General features: G+C 39.5%; 1 protein-coding gene across 5 annotated transcripts in view; it reads left to right on the top strand.

Annotated features, from left to right (window-relative positions):
- The first annotated feature begins 12849 nt into the window (after positions 1 to 12849).
- The window catches only part of COMMD8 (COMM domain containing 8), a 40248-nt gene continuing 32479 nt past the window's right edge, over positions 12850 to 20618 (top strand). For all 5 annotated transcript variants that reach the window (XR_003001311.1, XM_024731627.1, XM_024731626.1 and 2 more), the window contains exons 1-2: positions 12850 to 12922; positions 17483 to 17638. Coding sequence is in view for 4 of the 5 variants with exons in the window: in XM_024731627.1 (XP_024587395.1) it covers positions 12857 to 12922; positions 17483 to 17638 (222 nt within the window). In the remaining variant the exon portion in view is untranslated. The remainder of the gene's footprint in view (positions 12923 to 17482; positions 17639 to 20618) is intronic.

The raw sequence follows: 20618 nt of genomic DNA on the forward strand, positions 1-20618 counted from the left end.
AAAAAAAAAAAAATTGAGAGTTCAGTGCCTCAAGCAATAACGGCTTATGCCTTGTAGATGAGCCCTGATTCTGGTAACATCATCACCAGATATTTTTTCTTTCCTTAATATTTACTGAGCACTAGTAAAACATTTCTGTTAGGCAATGTTCTAAGGCGTTTACATCTATTACCTCCTTAATCTTCATATCAGCCCTATGAGTTCAGCATTTATTTAGATATAGGAATCTGAGATACAGAGAGATAAAGTGACTTGCCCAAGACAGTAAAGCTAGTAAGTGAAAGACTGGAGAACCCATATTCTATTGTGGACTATTCAGTATAGCTTTCAATGAATTAGGAAGGTGCATATTAAATGATTTTGGGGGTGGGGGGAAGGTAAAACCATGCTATGGCTATAACTGCCTTGTTGAGAGTAGAAATTCTATCTTTTTTAGAAACAACAAGGATATATACGTCATTATTACCAATTGTAAACTCAGGCCTTAATTTTATATGTGTGCATTTCTTAAAAAGAGGAATAACATTTGTGCATTTTCTTAAAAAGAGGAATTACATTTCCTTCCCTTTACATCAGCTGAATCACTTTCTTCCATATGAGAACAGGTAGGGTTTTAATCTTATAAAAAACCCTTGAAATGCAGTGATTGCACAGAATATCAAAAAGGGAATCTCCGTAACGGTAGAGATTCAAGCTGGTCCCAGCATTCTAGATATGTCCATTAACTCCTTCTGGATCCTGTTTGTAATGTGATGAAAAGTGCCTAATAGAACAGTAGCAGAATTCCTCACATGGATTGATGGCCCTTTAGTTTAAGAAAGATAATTCATCAGTCCCTGACTTAGGCAAAGGTAGTCTCCAGAGCTTTTGTCTGAATTTAGATGTTGTTGAGATAAAGAAGTATATATTTCTCTAGATATGATGCCTTTCCCCTACTGGCCAGAAAAGGCAGGAGTTTGAGGACTTTGGAAAGATGAGAGGATGGGCGATAACTCTACCTAGAGAGAAGATGGGATCTGGCCTCTAAGGAATGGCATACAACCTTGGGCCAGATGTGCAAGAAGGCCAATGACAAATTCCCTGAGCAGCTATGGCCAAGGGACTTTAAGAAAGTGATTACCCCTTTTCCTGCCACAAGTCCACCTTGTCAGTTCTCAACCCTGGGGAGACTCTACCCGCTGCTTTCTCCCTGTATATTTCTGGGTTGTGTTGCCAGAGAATGTTATGAAAATAAGCTAAACGGTTCCTCTGAAAACTTTAGTTACCTCAATGGAATCCACACGCTTGATGAATGATTTTTCTGTTTATCTTTAAATAATTCCTTATCACATTCTGAGCCAAGCCCTCCTCTTCTAACAAACATTTACTGAGCACCCGCCAAGCTCCAGGCACCAGTCTGAACCCAGCCTCACCACCTTCACTCACAACAGGCGATTATGCAACGTACTGAGATGGATCTCTATACTAAGAGGAAGGAGGAGGAGGAGGAAAAAGAAAAAAAAGAAGAGGGAGAGAAGGAAAGAAGTTTATGAAAAGAAGAAAAAAAAAAGAGAAACCCTTCTCTTAATCTTGCTATCTCTTCAGATCAAACTATGATTTTATCTCTCTCCTTACCACATTATATGTTCATCACTGGAACATGTCTTAAAGACTTGCTAACTCCTTAAGTCCCTGTGGTCTGGTTTCTTTTTTCTCCCCTGAAACTTATCAAAGGTCACAATTCCAATGGTCAAATTCATTGTCTTTCTCACATTCTCCATTGTCACAACTAACGTTTGATGATTCCACATTATGTGGAACTCCTCCCTTGAGGAGTTTCTGGCTCTTTTCTTTTAAAAAAAAAAAAAAAAAAAAAAGGTTTGGGGGCTTCCCTGGTGGCGCAGTGGTTGAGAGTCTGCCTGCCGATGCAGGGGACACAGGTTCGTGCCCCGGTCCGGGAAGATCCCACATGCCGCGGAGTGGCTGGGCCCGTGAGCTATGGCCGCTGAGCCTGTGCGTCCGGAGCCTGTGCGTCCGGAGCCTGTGCTCCGCAACGGGAGAGGCCACAGCAGCGAGAGGCCCGCGTACTGCAAAAAAAGGTTTTATTTTTTTAATTTTAATTAAAAAGAAAAAAGTTTAAAGACTCGGTTCATCTGCTTTTCTCTTTACCTTACATGTCAGTGATCTTTCTAAGGACTACCCTGGTAATCTCATTCATTTTCACGGATTTAGTTTTGGTATCTAGGCTGAGGACTTCCAGACTTCTTTTGCCCTCTACTGACCTTTACCATGTGCATTTCCAGTTGTCAGCCAACCACTTCCTCCTGATGGCAATGTCATCTTGGTACCTCCAATGCTGTGTCCCCCCTTTCTACCCCTGCTGCTTTTATTTTTACTTCCCATTTCCCTATCAGGCTCTGAGGTGTCCACAGCTGGGGTTCAGTCATGCCGAAGCAGCTCTGGCAAACTAGTGGGGCAGCACACCAGAAGCTGATTAGAATGAGACCCAGGAACCTCTTGGGACTTAATCATTCTAAAAGAAAACTCCAGGCCCATTTGAGTGGCCCAGCAGAAAACAATCCTTGTAAGGGCTGGATGATTCTAAGTAGAGCATGATGTTTTTCATTTAGAATCATCTTCTACCCTCTCCCTTTAAATACCACCATAGAACCTTAATACCAATTTGTAAAGTGCTGATAGAATAAAAGTGTTTATAATGGAGGTATGACTCAGGTGTTATGGGAGTGTAAAAGATAGGGAAAGAGCAAAAGTTTTATATGTCATTGGAATGGGTCTTATGAGTAGGAATGCCCTCATGGAAAAATAAAGGTCTCTGGCAAAATACAAAACAACAAATAAGAGGAAAAACACAAAGACTTTGGTGTATATGCCACATTTGAGACTTTTTTTTTTAGTTTTTACATGACCGGTGCATAGCAGAGAAGGAGAGAAAGAGGATTAGGACTCCACTGAGAAGGTTTCAAGATGAAGGAGTGTTGTGGTCAGACCTGTGCTGTAATAAACTGATCTAAAAGTGACGGGCAGGACAGACGCCGCAGTGTGAGAGAGATGAAATGAAGGTCTGAAACAAGGAAGTGGCCATGCTGTGGAAAGGAAATGATGCATTCAAGAGTCTCTGCATGGTCATATCTTCCCTGTCATAAGAAAAACGAGTAGGAGCAGAGCCCCAGCCGACAATGGAGATTGTGTGGCCGGCAGGAATGATATTGCTCTGAGTAATGGGGTCAGAGCGTCTTGGGAAGAGCCCCAGCGTGGGCAGGCTCACTAGCAGAATCCTAGCTGTTGTTCCATCTGACAGATAATATATGACTTAACTAGTGATAAAGTGACATTATCATCAGGAGAAAAACATGGTTCGCAAGGATACATGCACCCCAGTGTTCATCACAGAGCTGTTCACAATAGCCAAGACATGGAAGCAACCTAAATGTCCATTGACAGATGAATGCATAAAGATGTGGTACATATACGTACAGTGGGATATTACTCAACCATTAAAAAGAATGAAATAATGCCATCTGCAGCAACATGGAGGAATGTGGAGATTATCATACTAAGTGAAGTAATCCAGAGAAAGACAAATATCATATATCACTTATATGCAGAATCTAAAAGAAATGATACAAATGAACTTATTTTACAAAACAGAAACAGACTCACAGACTTAGAGAATGAACTTATGGTTTGTTTTGGGGGGGAGTGTGGGGGGAGGGATAGATTGGGAGTTTGGGATTGACACATGTACACTGCTATATTTAAAATAAATAACCAACAAGGACCTACAGCATAGTACAGGGTACTCTGCTCAATACTCTGTAATAACCTAAATGGGAAAAGAATTTGAAAAGAATAGATGCTTGTGTATGTATAACTGAATCACTTTGCTGTACACCTGAAACACAAGATTGTTAATCAATGATACTCCAATATAAAATAAAAATGAAAAAAATATAAAGCTTAAACAAACAAAAGGTGATATTATAATTACTTAGGTGCTTCATTAAGCCTAGTGAAAGTTTCCATGCTGAATGAATGTATTTCCTACCATCTATTGGATAAAATACCAAATCTCTTCCTTGAGTGATTTTGCTCATCAAGTATCTCCATTACCGGGCTTCCCTGGTGGCGCAGTGGTTGAGAGTCCTCCTGCCGAGACAGGAAACACAGGTTCGTGTCCCGGACCGGGAAGATCCCACATGCCCCGGAGCGGCTGGGTCCGTGAGCCATGGCCGCTGAGCCTGCGCGTCCGGAGCCTGTGCTCCGCAATGGGAGAGGCCAGGACAGTGAGAGGCCCACATACCGCAAAAAAAAAAGTATCTTCATTACCAAGAAATCACAACAGGAAGTCAATAGTATGGGGGTTGGGTGGGGCACACAGCAGACTTCAAAGGTACTGAGGATGTTCTATCGTTTCTTAAACTCAGTGGTGGTATATTAGTCAGGATTCTCCAGAGAAACAGAATCAATACGATGTATATAAGTAAATAAGAAAGAAAGAGAGATTGAAAGATTTTTAAGGAGTTAGCTCACATGACTTGGGGGGGCTGGTAAATCCAAAATCTACAAAGTAGGTCAGCAGGCTGGAGACGCAGGGAAGAGTGGATGGTGCAGCCTGAGTCCAAAGGCAGTCTGCCTCTGGAATTCTCTCACTCCTGAGGGAGGCCAGTCTTTTTCTATTAAGGCTTTCAGCTGATTGAATGAGGCCCACCCACATTATGGAGGTTAATTTGCTTTACTCAAAATCAGCTGATTTAAAGTTAATCTCATCTAAAAAATAACCTTGGCAGAAACACCTAGAATAACGTTTGACCAAATATCTAGGTACTGTGGCCTGGCCATGTTGACACATAAAATTAACCATCGCAGGTCGGTACGTGGGTCTTCCTTTTATTATGGCTTTTAAACTGTAAATATACATTACAAATTAAAACAAAGTCCATGTCTTCCTTTACCTTGGACGTTGAGGACGTTTGGAATACAAGATCCCAAGATTGGCCAAGACAGTTGTGAAAGCCCCTGTGAGCAAAAAATAAGAAAATAGACTTTAAAGAAAAAGATATGCAAAACAAGGGTCTTGTGGAATGCAAGGGGACCAAATATTTAAACTACCAAAACAGAAGGGCAAGGTATCCTGGCTCACATTTTATCTCCAATTGATTCAAAAGGTTGTTAAAAAGCTCCCCATTGGAAGTTCAGGGCATCCGCTGAAGTATTAGTTGAAACCTGAAGGGAAGAATCTAAAAAGTATCCTAACAATTGCCTTCGTGGATCAGACAGGCAGAATTGAGAGGCAGAAAAGAAGGCTGGCTAGACCCCCAAGGGGCTCGCATCCTTGCTGTGCCTGAGACTTCTTTTGTTGGTACATGCTGGCATTGATGACTCCTCTGAAAATGGTTACTGCTTAAGTCCACCCAGGGTATAATGCTTAATGTTCAGACTAATTTGGACCATCTGTCATTGAGGAGACACATTTACTGAACCCACAGTGAGTGCAGAGCAAGACAAATATTTCTCTATCAAAATGATGTTTCTTAAAAATGGTGTGTTTATTGAATTTCCATCAGTCCAATTTTATTTCAAATGCTCTAGAGAAGTTCATTACTAAAGGAGCCTGGTAATGAATCCTATTACAATATCAGATTTTTTAATGTTTCTTTTCTTAAAAGAAGGCACTAATGATGTACAGTGTGCTCTTCAGGCCTGCTAGGTTCTGAGCCATCCCACATGGTCCCTCCATAGGTTACTGTATTACTGTTTATATAAAATCCATTTGCTGTCATTGGCATAAGGCTTTTATAAGAATTCTTTAAAATATTGTGTGAGTGTACATTCCATTAAACCAGCTTTTATACATGCTAAGAGAGAGTTCTGTTACCCTTTTATAGGCTCTCAATTTACATTGTTTAATCTATACTAAAATCTCTTTGAATTTTAGAAAAATCTTTCTTTGCATAAAAATAGATTAGAATAAAATGAATTTAACAAAAATGAAGTTATGAAAGTGTCTGTTTTATCCATAAATTTTTAAAAACTTACTGTCTAGAGCATACACTACAATTACTTATCATTCTCACATTCCAACAAGTCAAGTGGATAACTCCGTTTTACCGTCAAAGCAAGTCAAGACGTGATTAGCCTTACTGAATTGTGTTCTAATGATATTGATGTTATAGTTAGTCTGCTTGGGGCTGGACCACTGGTGATTTTAACTTTTGAGGGCCTCCGTTTTTTTCTTCTGTAAGAGGAAGATGAATCAGACGCCTTCTAATGTTAGTTTGGCTTCAACACTGTAATTACCTGACCAAGTTCTTGTTTCCTCTTGCTCTGCTCTATAATTTAGCCACAATGTTAACAGAAGGGCTACCTTATAAAAACTATCTGCTTCACTCTGGACCTGAATATTCCTCATAATACTCTACTAGAAATGTCTTTATTCCTGGCATCAAATTTTGATTTAAAAATTTACTAATTTTTGGATATAGACTGACATTGCCTTCTATTATCTGCCTTTTTGGTTTGTATAATTCCTTGCAACCAGATTGCTGTGTTCATCCATTTCTGCCTGTGGATATTCAATCCATCTTCCAAATCCTACTTATTCCTTTACCAGAATGTCTCTGGTCAGCTAGATGGTACATTTCCCTTCTTCTGAACTCCTGGCTTAGATCTATCATGTAATCTTTGCTTTCATTTTTGTTTTCTTTTTGTAAATTTAAGTGATCTAGAAACGTATAAGGATTATAAAACAAATTTACACTCTCCTACTTTTCAGAAAGAATTACAGCTACCAATTTGCATTATGTGCTTTCAATCTCATTTCTTTTTATAGCTATCACTAAAGTCCCCTTAAACATTACTCCAAGTCTAATTTCCAGAACCTACATGTATATGTTGTGTAACCTTCCAGATCCTTAAACAGATACATATATAGTATATGCTGCTACTTTTTTTTTGTATTTTAACTAGTATACATGACAGTTATGTGGTATGTCAGCAAGTTCCACAGCAAGTTTTTTTCACTGACCATAGTTTTAAAATCTAGATCTATTCTCATTGATGTAGTAAATAAGTTCCTTTCTTTTAAGTGCATACAGCATTCTTTTATATGACTATACGTTATTTAATTTATAATTCCTCTATTGATGAAATGCTACAATATGGAACCCTCATTGTGATAATTGGTTCATTAAATAAATTTTAAAAACTCCCCTACTGCATTGTAATTCCTTGAGTTTCAAAAATATGTTAAAAATAATCTAATTTTCCCGGGAAGAAACACAAAAATAGAGTGTTTTTCTTAGTTAACTAAATTTAGTTTTAACTAAAATGAGAAAATACCTTTAAGTGCCAATGAAAAGAATAGTAAATTGGCAGAAAAAAAAGATACACCTGAAGACATAGAACTGAGTTTGGGGAATGCTGAGTTAAGCTGACTAAAGGTTAAAAACTGACACACTCAGGCAGAAAAGAGTGTGTATCTGTAATGGGAGCCATGAGGAAGGAGAAGCAGGAGGATAGAAGGTGGAAAAAAATTAGAACCTACAAAAAACAAAAACAAAGCTCCAGTGATTTGGGGATAAAACCAAAAGTAGTCTCCCCAACAAGTTGCAACACACACTGTTGGAACAAGTGCAAGGCAAACTTCCCTATGGCTTCCTCTTCTTGTTAAACCAAGCTTGGAAATAATGTAATAAGAGAGTATGGGGACAGACACTACATTTGAATGGATCTCACGCAGTAAACCAATTAACCAGCTAGAATGACCTTTTCAGGCCAGTTGGTGATTGCAGCTATGGGTATTTTCCTGCGTAGCTGAAAGGTAGGGTGGAATGTAAACATAAGAGTCCCTTCAGGAAGAAGAAGGTGATGATGGAAGAATTTCCTTTTTCATCTGCTGGATATCAACCATGCTATGGAGGGGAAAACTGCAAAACATTTTGTTTCCAAAAGTTCCCTAACTCCTTTTCCAACTTTTCTTTTTGGTTCTCCCAATTATCCAATACCCTCATGCTAAACTTTGCTGCTGAAAACTCTTTGTTGAGGCATTTTCATGGGCAATCTTTCTGGGCTTACTTCTCACTCTTCATGTTTCAAAATGATCTGTCTTTTGACCAAGACTGCCTTAAAGTTTCCCAGCTTGGCTAAATTTTAGAGAAGCTTCCTCCTGACTAAACCCCTGACTTCCACTTTCAGAGAACATTTTCTTTAGAAAACCTGTAACTATAATTACTTTCTCTCCCCTTTGAGATGTAAATCTTCAAAAAAAAAAAGGTCTCTGCCAGTTTTACAGTTTAGGAATATTTTTCTCAAGAGCTTGTGAGCCATCTCTCTGAGATGTAACATCAAAGGAGACAGCAACCCTATCTCTCAGCCTCTGTGGAAGGGTAGGAACCTAATTTTGGTGGGTGCCTTGCTCCAAGATGTAAAACTGCCTCTTGTCACAAAGATACGAGAAAGTTTACAGCTCCTTTGGGTAAAGCCAGTTAGCGAATACGGATGTCGGATGTTGTGTGTTCTCACTCACATACTACCACTTAAAAATCCTCCTGCCCTTTGTTTCAGTGAGGGTGAGTTCTGTTCTCTCTCTCATTCTTATTGTGAGAGCCTTGAATAAAGTCTTGCTTGCCTGTTTGACAGTGTTCAGTGCAATTTTTGCTTTGACACTTGCAATTTTCTACCCAAGTTAAGTCTCCTATTTCATAATGGTTCTTCAAGTGAGATGTCAGGAAGAGAGTAATCAGACTTCAGTAATTTATACTATATGAATCCCAATGTTCTTTCTTGGGCCTGCTAGGGGCTTATATAGTTTTTAAACAGATATCTATTCATCCACCTGTGTTTCTTAGCTCTCTTTAGGTAAGGTAACAGCAAATTTAAATATTTCAGGCAATGGGGCAGAGCTATTTTGGTCAAGGAGGCAATTTTGGACTATCCTTTAAGGCTTTAACCTCATGGTTCTCTACTTCGGCTACACATTAGGAGAATCACATGGGGAGGTAAAAAAAAAATACTGCTGGGGGAACCGAGCAGTTCCCTGGCTAGAGATTCAGACTTAATTGGTCTGGGTGTGATCTGGTCATAGGGATTTCTCCACAGTTGATTCTAATTTGTAGTCAAGGTTCACTTGAATCACTGCCTAAGCTTTTCATAGTTTTTTTTGTTTTTTAATCACCTCTTCTCTTTCCGAATTCAACAAACACTTATGGGGAGTCTGCTTCATGCCAGACACTGTCTAGAATATGAAAATGAATGTGTCTTGGCCTCTGCTTTTCAAGGAGCTCTCAGAACAATGGAAGAAGCAGCCTGTAAACAAACAGCTGCAATGCAATGCCGTAAAGACTCTAATAGAAGTTCGTTAAAAAGAGTTATGGAAACACAGGTGAGGCAGTAATTAAAATTCTCTGGGGAAGAATTCACTAGGTCTACTAAATATGCATGGAGAGAGCTGAGGGTGGATGGAGAGAAGATTCTAGGCAAAGTAAACAATAGAATAAAACCAGAGGGATCAAAAAACCCCACCAGTACCTTATTTTACCCACCAAGAGATTCGGATATTATTGGTCTGGGGGGTGAGGTCTGGCTATTATTTTCTTTTGAAAGCTCGCTACAAACAGGCACAAAGAGAGATTTTTGGGGGGGTGGCATGGTAACGGTCTCAGGCTAAAATGTGGTGATGATTGAAGAACTGGATAAATTTAGTAAACCCCACCAAACTTTACTTTAAATGGCATGATTTTATGGTATGTAAATGACAAAGCTATTTAAAAAACAAAAGTATAGTATATTTAAAGTGAAAAATCAATCACTCAAACATTCTCTGGGGTGACTCTAATGAGCTATCTTGATTAAGAACCGCTGGCTAAAATCTTAACAGCTCACAGATGTGGAGGCTTTCAGTACAGTGATTAAAAGAGGTGGCCACCCAGAAGAGGGAGGTCTTGCAGACACAGAACAGTCATCAGAAAGACTAATGGAGCACTTGATTTGCCATTCTAAGGCTGCAAATCCCTGAGGACAGAGTGTGGAATACAATGCGTTACTCTAAGTTCCAAAATTGCAGTTCACTCAAGTATTTAACTTTAACAGAAGAATTTCGAGCTTTTAGTACACTGTATTCTTTACTGCTACACTGGAATAACTGTTATGTGCAGTCTTTATCATCCTTTTTAAATCAAAATGTCTGTTTCAAAGATCACTGTAACAGAGAACTCAGATGGCTTTAGCTACAAGGGTTTCTTTGATAAAGAAAATGTTATAAGGAAGTGTTAAAAGCATTTCTTAATTACTTATAATGGTCAAAAAGAAAGACAAAGGCCTTCTATTTATTAAGTTCATTCACCAGAATGAAAAGACATTTATCCAGTTGACTTATAAGAAACGTTTCCTAGGGACTTCCCTGGTGGCTAGTGGTTAAGACGCTGAACTCCCTATACAGGGAGGCCAGGTTTGATCCCTGGTCAGGGATCTAGATCCCACTTGCATGCCACAACTAAGAGTTCACATGCCACAACTAAAACCCAGCACAACCAAATAAATAAATAAACAAATAAAAATAAGTTGTTAAGAAAAAAAGACATTTCCTAGGCAGCCAAATCTGAGTTTATACAGACAAAATAAAACCCAGTATCTTCCAAGTCTTTACAAATTAGCTATCCATAACTTGTTTCAATTTAATAGAACCAATGCCAATGTAACATTTCAACATTTCCTGTATGGTTATAGGATAGTAATTAAACTCATTGAAAGTTGAAGCCTCTTTGCTCTCAGCAATTTATGAACAGGAATAATTTTACATAGATTGCAAAGCAAATTACTAAGCACATCTATATTGCAATGTATCTAATTAAGGTGAACAAATTAGTCAACTTCAAGTTGTAGGATAACCTGAAAAGCAGGTTTGAACTGAGAAACAGATGTGGAAAACTACAGACAATTTCTTTTCTTAATGGATGCCTTAAACTCTGAATAATGAGTTAATAGCTTTTCTGGATTTCTCAAACATTTGTCAGAAATTGTAATTACTGAAGCTAATGTTACTTCGTGGGTGAAAATAGGGAGCCCAGAATTTAGCGACAAAAGAAAGTTATCATTTGAAACTTACTAGTAAGACTTGACCCACAATGATGGGGGATAGAAATTCCCAGAGTAACCCTCTAGAACAGAATATTTCCAAGATATTGGTCAAGAGTGTATAAGAAGCAATTGTAAGGGTATGGCATTTAACGAAAAGGAGACTCAAAGAGACAGGTTTTTCTTCAAAAGAGATTACACTAAGGAGAAGCAATTCCTATTGTGTAACATTCTGGTAAGCAAGTTCAGTTAGGGTGAGTCAATATCTTGAGTGAAATGACAAAATAGAGTCTGGGGACATAAAAAACTGAAGACTGGACCTTTTCTTGTAATAATTCTAAATTAGTATAGCCTAGAGTTTTACCTAAGCAGCCAACCAGCCAGTTTCACCCTCTTGATTTCTCTCAGATATAACTTCTAGAATCACAGATTTTAATCTAACCTGATTGTGGCAATAACACAAAAAGCGGTTGATTGAATTATTAACCTCTCAGCCCCTCCTCTTAATATGAACCTGAATCAATACTAATTTGAGGCAGGTACAAGATGTTAGCTGGAGCCTGGTTTAATATTTTACTTTAACAATAAGCTACCAAGCATGATTGTTCCACATGAAAATGTGAAAGAGAATGATGGTTAACAGTGTTGATATACCTCGTATTAGACATTCTCAGTTGTCTTTTGAATAGCATGATTGTGGTAGACATAAACTGTGTGTTTACCAGACTGTTTCTTTTCCTTCTTGGGAACACAGCTAAACTGTATTTTCCAGATTACCTTACAGTTAGTTGCTACCATGAAACTGGGTTCTGGCTGATGGAAACGGGTAGAAATGATGTTCCCCATTTCTAGATTTGGCACATAAAAATCTCCTTTATTATCTTTCACATGCTTTTTCCCCAGTGACTGAACAGACAGGACTCTGAGGTCTTGAAGACTAAAAGAGCCTCCTAACCACCTATACCTGTATTATTAAACTGACACACATATAAAGAAAAAATATTATGTTAAGCTACTAAAATTTTGGCGTTGTTTTGTTAGTCAACCTACTCTGACCAACGCAGAAATTGGTATGAGTGGGAGGTACTGTAACATAACCTAAAATATGTAGTTAATTTAGTGTATGGCGGCAGGCCAGAAAGCTGGGATTCATGTTATGCACTGCCTTTGACGATTTGGAAGGCAGAACCTACGCCAACTGAGACTGTAGTTCTAGGCAATGCGATTGGAAGACAGATTATTATCAGCGTATGTCGGTTGTTATTGCTTGCATTTAGCAAGATGTTGAAAGAAGGGGATGAGTTCAGGTAAGATTTGGCTAATTTTCAAGCCAAAATTAAAGGGACTAGATGGAATCATAATCTAGCATTTTAAATAAAATCATTTAAAACTAAAACTTTGAATAGAAAATTTAGAAAAACTAAAAGGGAATCAAAGTCACCTGTAATCCCCGAAATGAAAGATAACCATAACTCTAAGTGTGCAGAGAAAGGTTAATAAAACTCTGAACAAAGTTACCAACTGCTTTGAGAGATTCGCGAATATGCCTTCCACGTAATACCATACGGGTGTGTAACAAACGTTTCAACGTCGCAACGGGCAGAAAGTATTTTCCTCACTCATAGGGAAAGCGAGGCCTCCATCTCTGCGCAAGCGCACAAGGGCTCCAGCGTCTCCAGGCCCGCCCCGCCCACCCCGACCAGCTGGGTAGAGTCACGTGAGCGAGCCGCGGCTTCAAAGGAGACGCCAGGACTGGTCATGTGACCCAGCCTCGCTACTCGCCAGGATGGAGCCGGAAGAGGGGGTTCCCTTGTGGCGGCTGCAGAAGCTTCCTGCCGAGCTGGGCCTGCAGGTGAGGAGGGCGCTAGGGGCGGCTACGCGGGGCCGGGCTCCGAGAAGGCCTGGCGTGCGGGGCAGGCCCCACCTGGACGGCTTTGCGGGGCTCGCGCCTGCTTCCCAGGGGAAGGAGGAGGAACGGGTGTGATTTCGGGTGGCCCGCCCCCTGCGTCTCCTGGAGAGTTGAGGAGGCCGAGGCTTGGGTCGCCACCTCTGCGACCCGGCCTCCAGGGGCCTCTCTGGGCGCTTTGCACGCAGACGCCCGCCGCGCCGCGCCCGCACCTGAGTGGGGACTGCCTGTTCTCTCCCGCAAGCGGCCGGGACTAAGTGACCCGGGCCGGGGGGTGGAGTCGCCACGTAGTCTTTGAAAACTTACAGTCTGTACGGGTTGGCTTGCAACGTCTCGTATACGACTCATTCAGCGCAAAGCTCCCCAACGCTCCCTATGTACCAGGCACAGTGCCTGGTGCTTGGGATGCTTTGGTGACCTAGAGAGGCATACCATACCCCCTTGAGGGCGACAGAATAAAAAAAAAAGATAAATGCTACCAAAACTGGGAGACTTACTTTAGATAGGTGGTCCAAGGTGGACCTTACCTCAGGAGGTGACATATACGTTGGCAACTCCAGTCTAAGAAGTAACCTGGTTTATGAGAGTCTGGAAAAAGCAGCCTTATTCGTTTGTTCAGACGACTTTTCATTGAAGTCTACTATGTGCTGAATGCCCTGATGGGATAAGGTAAAATGGTGAACGAGGCAGCCTGTACCCTGGTAGACCTTGTCATCTAACAAGGAAACTAAACCGAGTCACCCAGTAGGGAGTTCGTGGGAGAGGTAGCAACCCAGATTTGAAGGGGCAAGGGAAGGTTTTCCAGAGCGGCTGCCTAGATTTCTAGCTTGGGTCTTGTAAGAGGAGTAGGAACCAGACTGGGCAGAGGGGAGAGAGAGAGTTTCAGGCCAGGGAATAGCAGGTGCAAAGGTAGAAGAAAGCCAGCCCCAGGGAAATTTCAGGACCTGCTCTAGTTTTAGAGGCTGGAGTTCAGAGTGGGAAGCAGAGCAGGGAGACTAAGTCTGGACAGGTGAGCGGGAGTCTCTGTATACCATGCTCCTGTGTTAAGTCTTAATACCAAAGGCCCTGGCAGTTTACAGTATTGTTTTTGGCAGCAGCAGATTTTTAGTTTGAAAGGTGAGAAATGTGGAGACGGTAAGTACATATAACGAAATTTTGACTGTGACCTGTGTGAAAGGAAGAAAACCCAATGGTTGCTGTAAGAGGAAAATCTGCCTGAGAAGTGTTTTTTCTCTCTTGAACTTTCAAGTGAAAAAACCCTTAGTGCCCCAGGTCTCCTGACCGTAAGGAAATTTGCCAACAGCTAAAAAAAAAAAAGGCAATATATATGCAAAACTGAGTTTCAGCATGAGCTCTAGGAACTGTGGTCCTTTGCCCTCTGACTTCAGAGTGCTAACACTTTGTTTTGTAATTAATATGTTAACATGTTTACTCCCACCTTTTCTGTCCTCCGGCAATTGAGGCCTGATTGAGTCTTCCTTGAATACAACTGCTTAACTGGTCCTCTTGCCACTGGCCTCTTTTATTCGGAACTCCTTCAGGGTAGATACTTTGTTTATATCCCCAGTTCTTGAGAGTTATGTCTGGCCCAAGGTGATTTCTTAATCAGTGTCTGCTGAAGGAAGGAATCAATTAATGTTTACTAAGCTTCGCTTTATCATTGGGCCTGACATCTGGATCCCAGGCTATGGTGGCCTGGCTTTCAGTGTCCATGATATGCAGCTTTTATAAGTCCCAAATCTCCGCCTTCCTTCCTTCTCTGTTCCATTTACAATGGGGATAGTGTGGGGAGATAGAGGGGAATAAATTTACTTATCCTACCAGGATCAAGAAAAACCATCTTAACTCTTTTCTCTGATTTTACAAATGAGGAAACTAAAATGTCAGTAGAGGGTTTGGGTAACTTACCCAAAGTTGTCAAACTATTGGAATAAGTGGCAAAGTGGAAGCAGATGCTCAGATCTGTTGACTTTGACTCTTGCATTAGCTTCCTGCTCCTGTCTTCATTCTACCTGCGTACTACAAAGATAAGGCCCATAACCTTTACTGCCAGGTATGTAGATGACTCCTGAATCTCTGGATCCAAAACTCTCTTCCCTGAGTGTCAGGCTACTGCTTAGATACACCACAGGTGTCTCAAATTCAGTATATCCTTGGCTGAGCTCCTCATTTTCTCCCTGACTTACTCCTTCTGTAGCTATAGCCTCATTTTTGGTTTGTGACACCGCCACTTTCTGAGTCATTCAACCTGAAATTCTGAGTATCATCCTTGGTCCTCCTTTTCACATCTTCTTTACCTCCCTGCTGCCTCCAATTTGAGTGTCCTCGACAGTAACACCCCCTCCTCCCCAATCTCTTGCTGGTAAATGGAAGATGGGAGCCTTTGGACTCACCTCTTTCCCTTTTCCCTCCTTATAGCTCCCGACCTTTTGGCAGATTTATAGAACCATAATGCAGATATGCGAATAGGTTGCTTCCCTATTGAACACACATTAAAGTTTTGGCTCTTTTGCACTGTATACAAGGCCTTTTGTGATTTGGCCTCCACCACCTCTCCAGCTTTGTATGCTGTCATCTCCCAAATTGTGCCATGTGGTTTTACACTTATTTGCATATGTAGCTGCTTGTGACTAGAAATGCCCTTCTCCTGTTTGGCCAACTACTCATCCTTTTAAGACATACTTTCCCCTCCTTCCTCTGTGCTGTTTTGTACCTTCTGTAAACTTGTATTATAACTCTTATCATCCTAAATTACATTTATTTATTGATATATTAGTTTTCTCTAATGGACTGAGGCTCTGATATGTAGGACTTTATCTTATTTATCCTCAGTTTCCTCATTTGTAAAATGGGGGTAATAGCAAGGCTTACTTCACAGGGTTACAGTGAAGATCAGCACAGTGTTTGGTACATAATTCGGGCTTTATAAATGGTAGCTGTTATAGTTATTTTTCTTTGTATTTACATTAACTTGTTTAATAACTGGAATGAAGTGCTCATTACATATTTGTGAATTAATTTAAAAAATATATTCCAAAAGGATAGCACTCTTATTTTTCAGTTTGAGTTCTGAGTTTTGTTTTAGCATGGGGGACAGTTTGGGATAAGGTGAAATATAGGTAGAGAATTTTGAATGAATTTCAAGTTGAAAATGTTGGTTAATTTATGATAAATAAAATTTCTGTTCACATAGTGCTTTAGCCAACATTTGGAAGTAGTGTCACCAGTTGCTCATCTCTGTTCCGATATGTGTGGTGTTTATAGAGGAGTTACTGCTTAAAATGGACTGGACTATGATCCAGGAGAAAAGAGTTGGAAGCCTTGCTGCTTAAATGCATTTCCAAGTTGTTTGGGTTCAAGTATGCTTCTTACAAAACACAAATATCCCTTGAGAAGGAAAACTGTATTTATTATTTGCCTAGAATAGTGCTGGTATAGTAGGTACTCAGTTAATATATGTTAAAGGCATGGAACGTAGTACCGTAGTAGTAGTAGTAATAGTGATGATGATGATAATAAGATGATGAAGGATAACAATGGCAAGCAGTGTTTAATGCCAGGAGTGTGCCAAGTGATCTGCATGTATTCTTCAATCCATGCAACATTATAGGGATAGATGATATCCTCGTTTTACACATGAGGAAACAGGCACAGAATGTTTAAATAACTTGGCAAAACTAGTATGTAGTGGAAATAGGATTCAGACGAGACAGTTTTGTTCCAAAATCCAATCTTAATTACTTTGTTTAGTTATATATGTGTTAGGGTTTCCATTGCTGGCATTAAGGTAGGGTAGAGAGAAAGGAATGTAAAAAAGAAAGAAAGGCGCCGAGGGCTTTTTTTGGACCAAAAGAAATGTGTGGGTGTTGTGGAAAACGGAGAGAAGAGGTGTGTAGATCTACAGTTAAAAGACTTTGATCTAAGAGTCATACCTGGTTTTTTCGTTATTGGTATAAATCCGATGTCTAAGCAATCCCAAGGAGAAACTTGTACACTCACCATCTTCCTTTCAGGAACGTTGGAGAAACAACAGTGTGTCTATAAAATTATTTTAGCTTCTGAAGGTGGACAATTACAGAAAGTCTGTTTTTGTGTGGGTGTGTGTGTGTGGGTGTGTGAATCTCTTTTTTTTTTTTTTTTTTTTTTTTGGTACACGGGGCTCTCACTGTTGTGGCCTCTACCGTTGCGGAGCACAGGCTCCGGACGCTCAGGCTCAGCGGCCATGGCTCATGGGCCCAGCCGCTCTGTGGCATGTGGGATCTTCCCGGACCGGGGCACGAACCCGTGTCCCCTGCATCGGCAGGCGGACTCCCAACCACTGTGCCACCAGGGAAGCCCTCTAACTTTTAATTAATAAAATAATGTTAAGGATAGTTGCTTTTCAACCTCAGCTGCTCCTGAAGGTAACATGAACTTCTCCCAACACCATTTATGTGCTACAAGGAAGATAAATCTGTTTTATAATTTTACTTATAATTACATTTATTTCTTTTTTCTTCTCTCTAGCTTCTTCATAAAATAATTGATGGCATTTGTGGCCGAACTTATCCTCTCTACCAGGATTATCACAGTGTTTGGGATTCAACAGAATGGATGCATGTTCTAGAAGACATTACCAACTTTTTCAAAGCTGTAGTTGGTAAAAATTTATCTGATGAAGAGGTAACTTCATTTCAAATTTATATACCTTATGATAAATAATTTGTATTCAGATTTTTTTTTTATTAAGTTGGTCTTCAGGGCACTATATAAAACAAGGGCAAAAAAAAAAAAAAAAAAAACAAGGGCCATCATTATTAAGTGTATAATAGATAACGATAAAAACCTCATAATTGTAAGTGGAAAATCTGTGGAAGTTCTGGATTTTTGTAGTTTTGTTTTTGGTTGTTTGTATATTTTAAAATTGTGAAACATTTAAGTCATATAGAAGAAAACTGAAAGTTATATAACTGACACCTATATTCCCATTACCACAATTAAACAGTTGTTAAAATTTTGTTTTATGTATTTCAGGTTTGTGTGTGTTTTAGAAACAAGGCATTACAGATACACATAAATATCACCCTCCCCCTAGAGATTACCACTTGTGAAGTTGTGTGTGTGTGTTGTATTCTATATTGTGTGAATATTTGCATCTTTAAGCAATATATACAATTATTTGAGCTGTTTAAATGTGTAACTTGTCAATGGTAATGTTTGTATCTATTTGTAATTTTTCTGCAACATTGCGTTTTAGATTTACCAGTGTTCATAAATGTAGATCTGGTTTATGTATTTTAACCCCTTGTAGTATTTGATGATAGGAATTAGTAGGGCTTATTTTTCTATCCCCCTACTGATGAACAGCTGGGTCATTGCCTCTTTCATTATTATGAATAGTGCTGCTACAAACATTTCGTATGTGTCTTTTTGTACACACATGGACCAGCTTTTCTAGGATAGACATCTTGAAGTGAAATTGCAGGGTCATGGGGTATCCTTCCATTGAATTGCTTTTGTACCTTTGTCAAAAGTCATTTGGGCATGTTTGTGTAGGTTGCCCACTTGGGAAAAAAATGGAGTTATGTATGTTTGTCATTTTGATTTCGATGATATTCTGAATATGAGTTCTTGGATATAGGTATTTTAAATATCTTTTATGTTACTTGCCTTTTCAGTCTCTTAATAGTATCTTTTGGTGAATAGAAGTTCTGAATTTTAATCAAGTCCAATTTGTCAGTATTTCTTTTGATGGTTAGTGATATTAATGCTGTGTTTAAGAAATATTTGTGCCAGAGCCATGAAGATGTTTTTGGATGCTTTCTTGTAGAAGCTTGATTGTTTTAGCTTTTACATTTATGTCACTGATGCATTTTGAATTAATATTTGTGTATGGAGTAGGGGTCAAATTCAAATTTTTCCATATGATATCCACTTGACCTAGTACCATTTATTGAAATGACCATCCTTGCCCCATAGAATTGCTGTGCAGCATTTCTCGGAAATCAGGTGACCATATATGTATGGTTCTCTATCTGGACTCTTTTTCCACTCCATTAGTCTGTTTGTTTATGTTTGCCCATACTACAATGTCTTAATTATTGTAGAATTAAAGCCATATTACATTAAGTTTTGATATTTGGTAGTAGAAGAGCTTCAACCTTGTGTTTCTTCAAGATTGCTTTGGTTACTCTAGATCCTTTGTATTTTCAGGTGCATTTTAAAATCAACTTGTCAGTTTTAACCAAAAAACCTGCTGGAATTTTGATGGGGAGTATTAGCTTGGGCTGCCACAACAAAATACCTTGGAGTGAGTAGCTTAAATAACAGGAATTCATTTCTTGCAGTTCTAGAGTCTAGGGAGTCCAAAGTCAAGGTGCGGCTGATTCTGGTCCCTGGTGAGGGCTTTTTTCCTTGCTGCAGATGATTGCCTTCTTGCTGTGTCCTCACATGGCTGTGGGGGTAGGGGTGGAGACAGAGAGCAAACTCTCTGGTGCTTCTTATAAGGGCACTAATCCCATCATGAGGGTCCCACCTTCATGACCTCATCCAAACCTGATTACATCTCCGAGGCCCCATTTCTCGATATCACCTTGAAGTCAGAGTTGTTTTTTTTTTTTTTTTTTTTTTTTTTGCGGTACGTGGGCCTCTCACTGTTGTGGCCTCTCCCATTGCGGAGCACAGGCTCCGGACGCGCAGGCTCAGCGGCCATGGCTCACAGGCCCAGCCGCTCTGCGGCATGTGGGATCTTCCCGGACCAGGGCACAAACCCATGTCCCCTGCATCAGCAGGCGGAGTCTCAACCACTGTGCCACCAGGGAAGCCCGAAGGTCAGAGTTTTAACATGAATTTTTAGGGGACATTAAGTGCATAGCATGGGATTGCACTGAATCTCTAGACTGTTTTGGAGAGAATTGACATCTTAACAGTATTGAGCCTTCTGATGTATGAATATGGTATGACCTTCCATTTATTTAGATTAACTTCAGTTTCACTCTAATATTTTGTAGTTTCCAGTGTAGAGGTCTTGCAAATATTTTGTTGGATTTATTTCTAAGTAACTGATGTTTCTAATGTTCTTTAATTTTGCTCTCCAGTTGTGTATTGCTAGTATGTGCAAAGAGTGTTGATTTTTATATACTTTGTGTCCAACAATCTTTCTAAATTTATTTATATATAATGGTTTATAAATTTTTTTGGATTTTTTTTGTATGCAATCATTTTCTTTTTCAATTTTAATACCTTTTATTTTACCTCTTATTGCACTGGCTAATACCTTCAGGACAGTTTTGGGGGGGGGAAAAAAGCAGTGCCTTGTTCCTGATCTTACAGAGAATGTATGTGTTCACTATTTCACAATTTAGTATGTCAGCTGTATGATTTTATGGGTATCCGTGATTAGATTAAAGAAGCTTCCTACAATTCTTACTGTGCTGAGAATTTTTATCATTAATATGTATTGAATTTTATCAAATGCTTTTTTCCTGAATTTATTTATTATTTTCACCTTTATTTTGTTAATGTGATGCCTTGCATTGATTTTTGAATGTTAAACTAACCTTACGTTGCCAAAATAAACTCAACTTGCTCATGATGTATTATCTTTTTTTAATGTATCTTTTGGTTTGATTTGCCAATTTTTTTTTTTTTTTTTTTTTTTTTT

Source organism: Neophocaena asiaeorientalis, unplaced genomic scaffold (assembly GCF_003031525.2).
Source record: "Neophocaena asiaeorientalis asiaeorientalis breed wild unplaced genomic scaffold, Neophocaena_asiaeorientalis_V1.1 scaffold39, whole genome shotgun sequence".
NCBI lineage: Eukaryota > Metazoa > Chordata > Mammalia > Artiodactyla > Phocoenidae > Neophocaena > Neophocaena asiaeorientalis.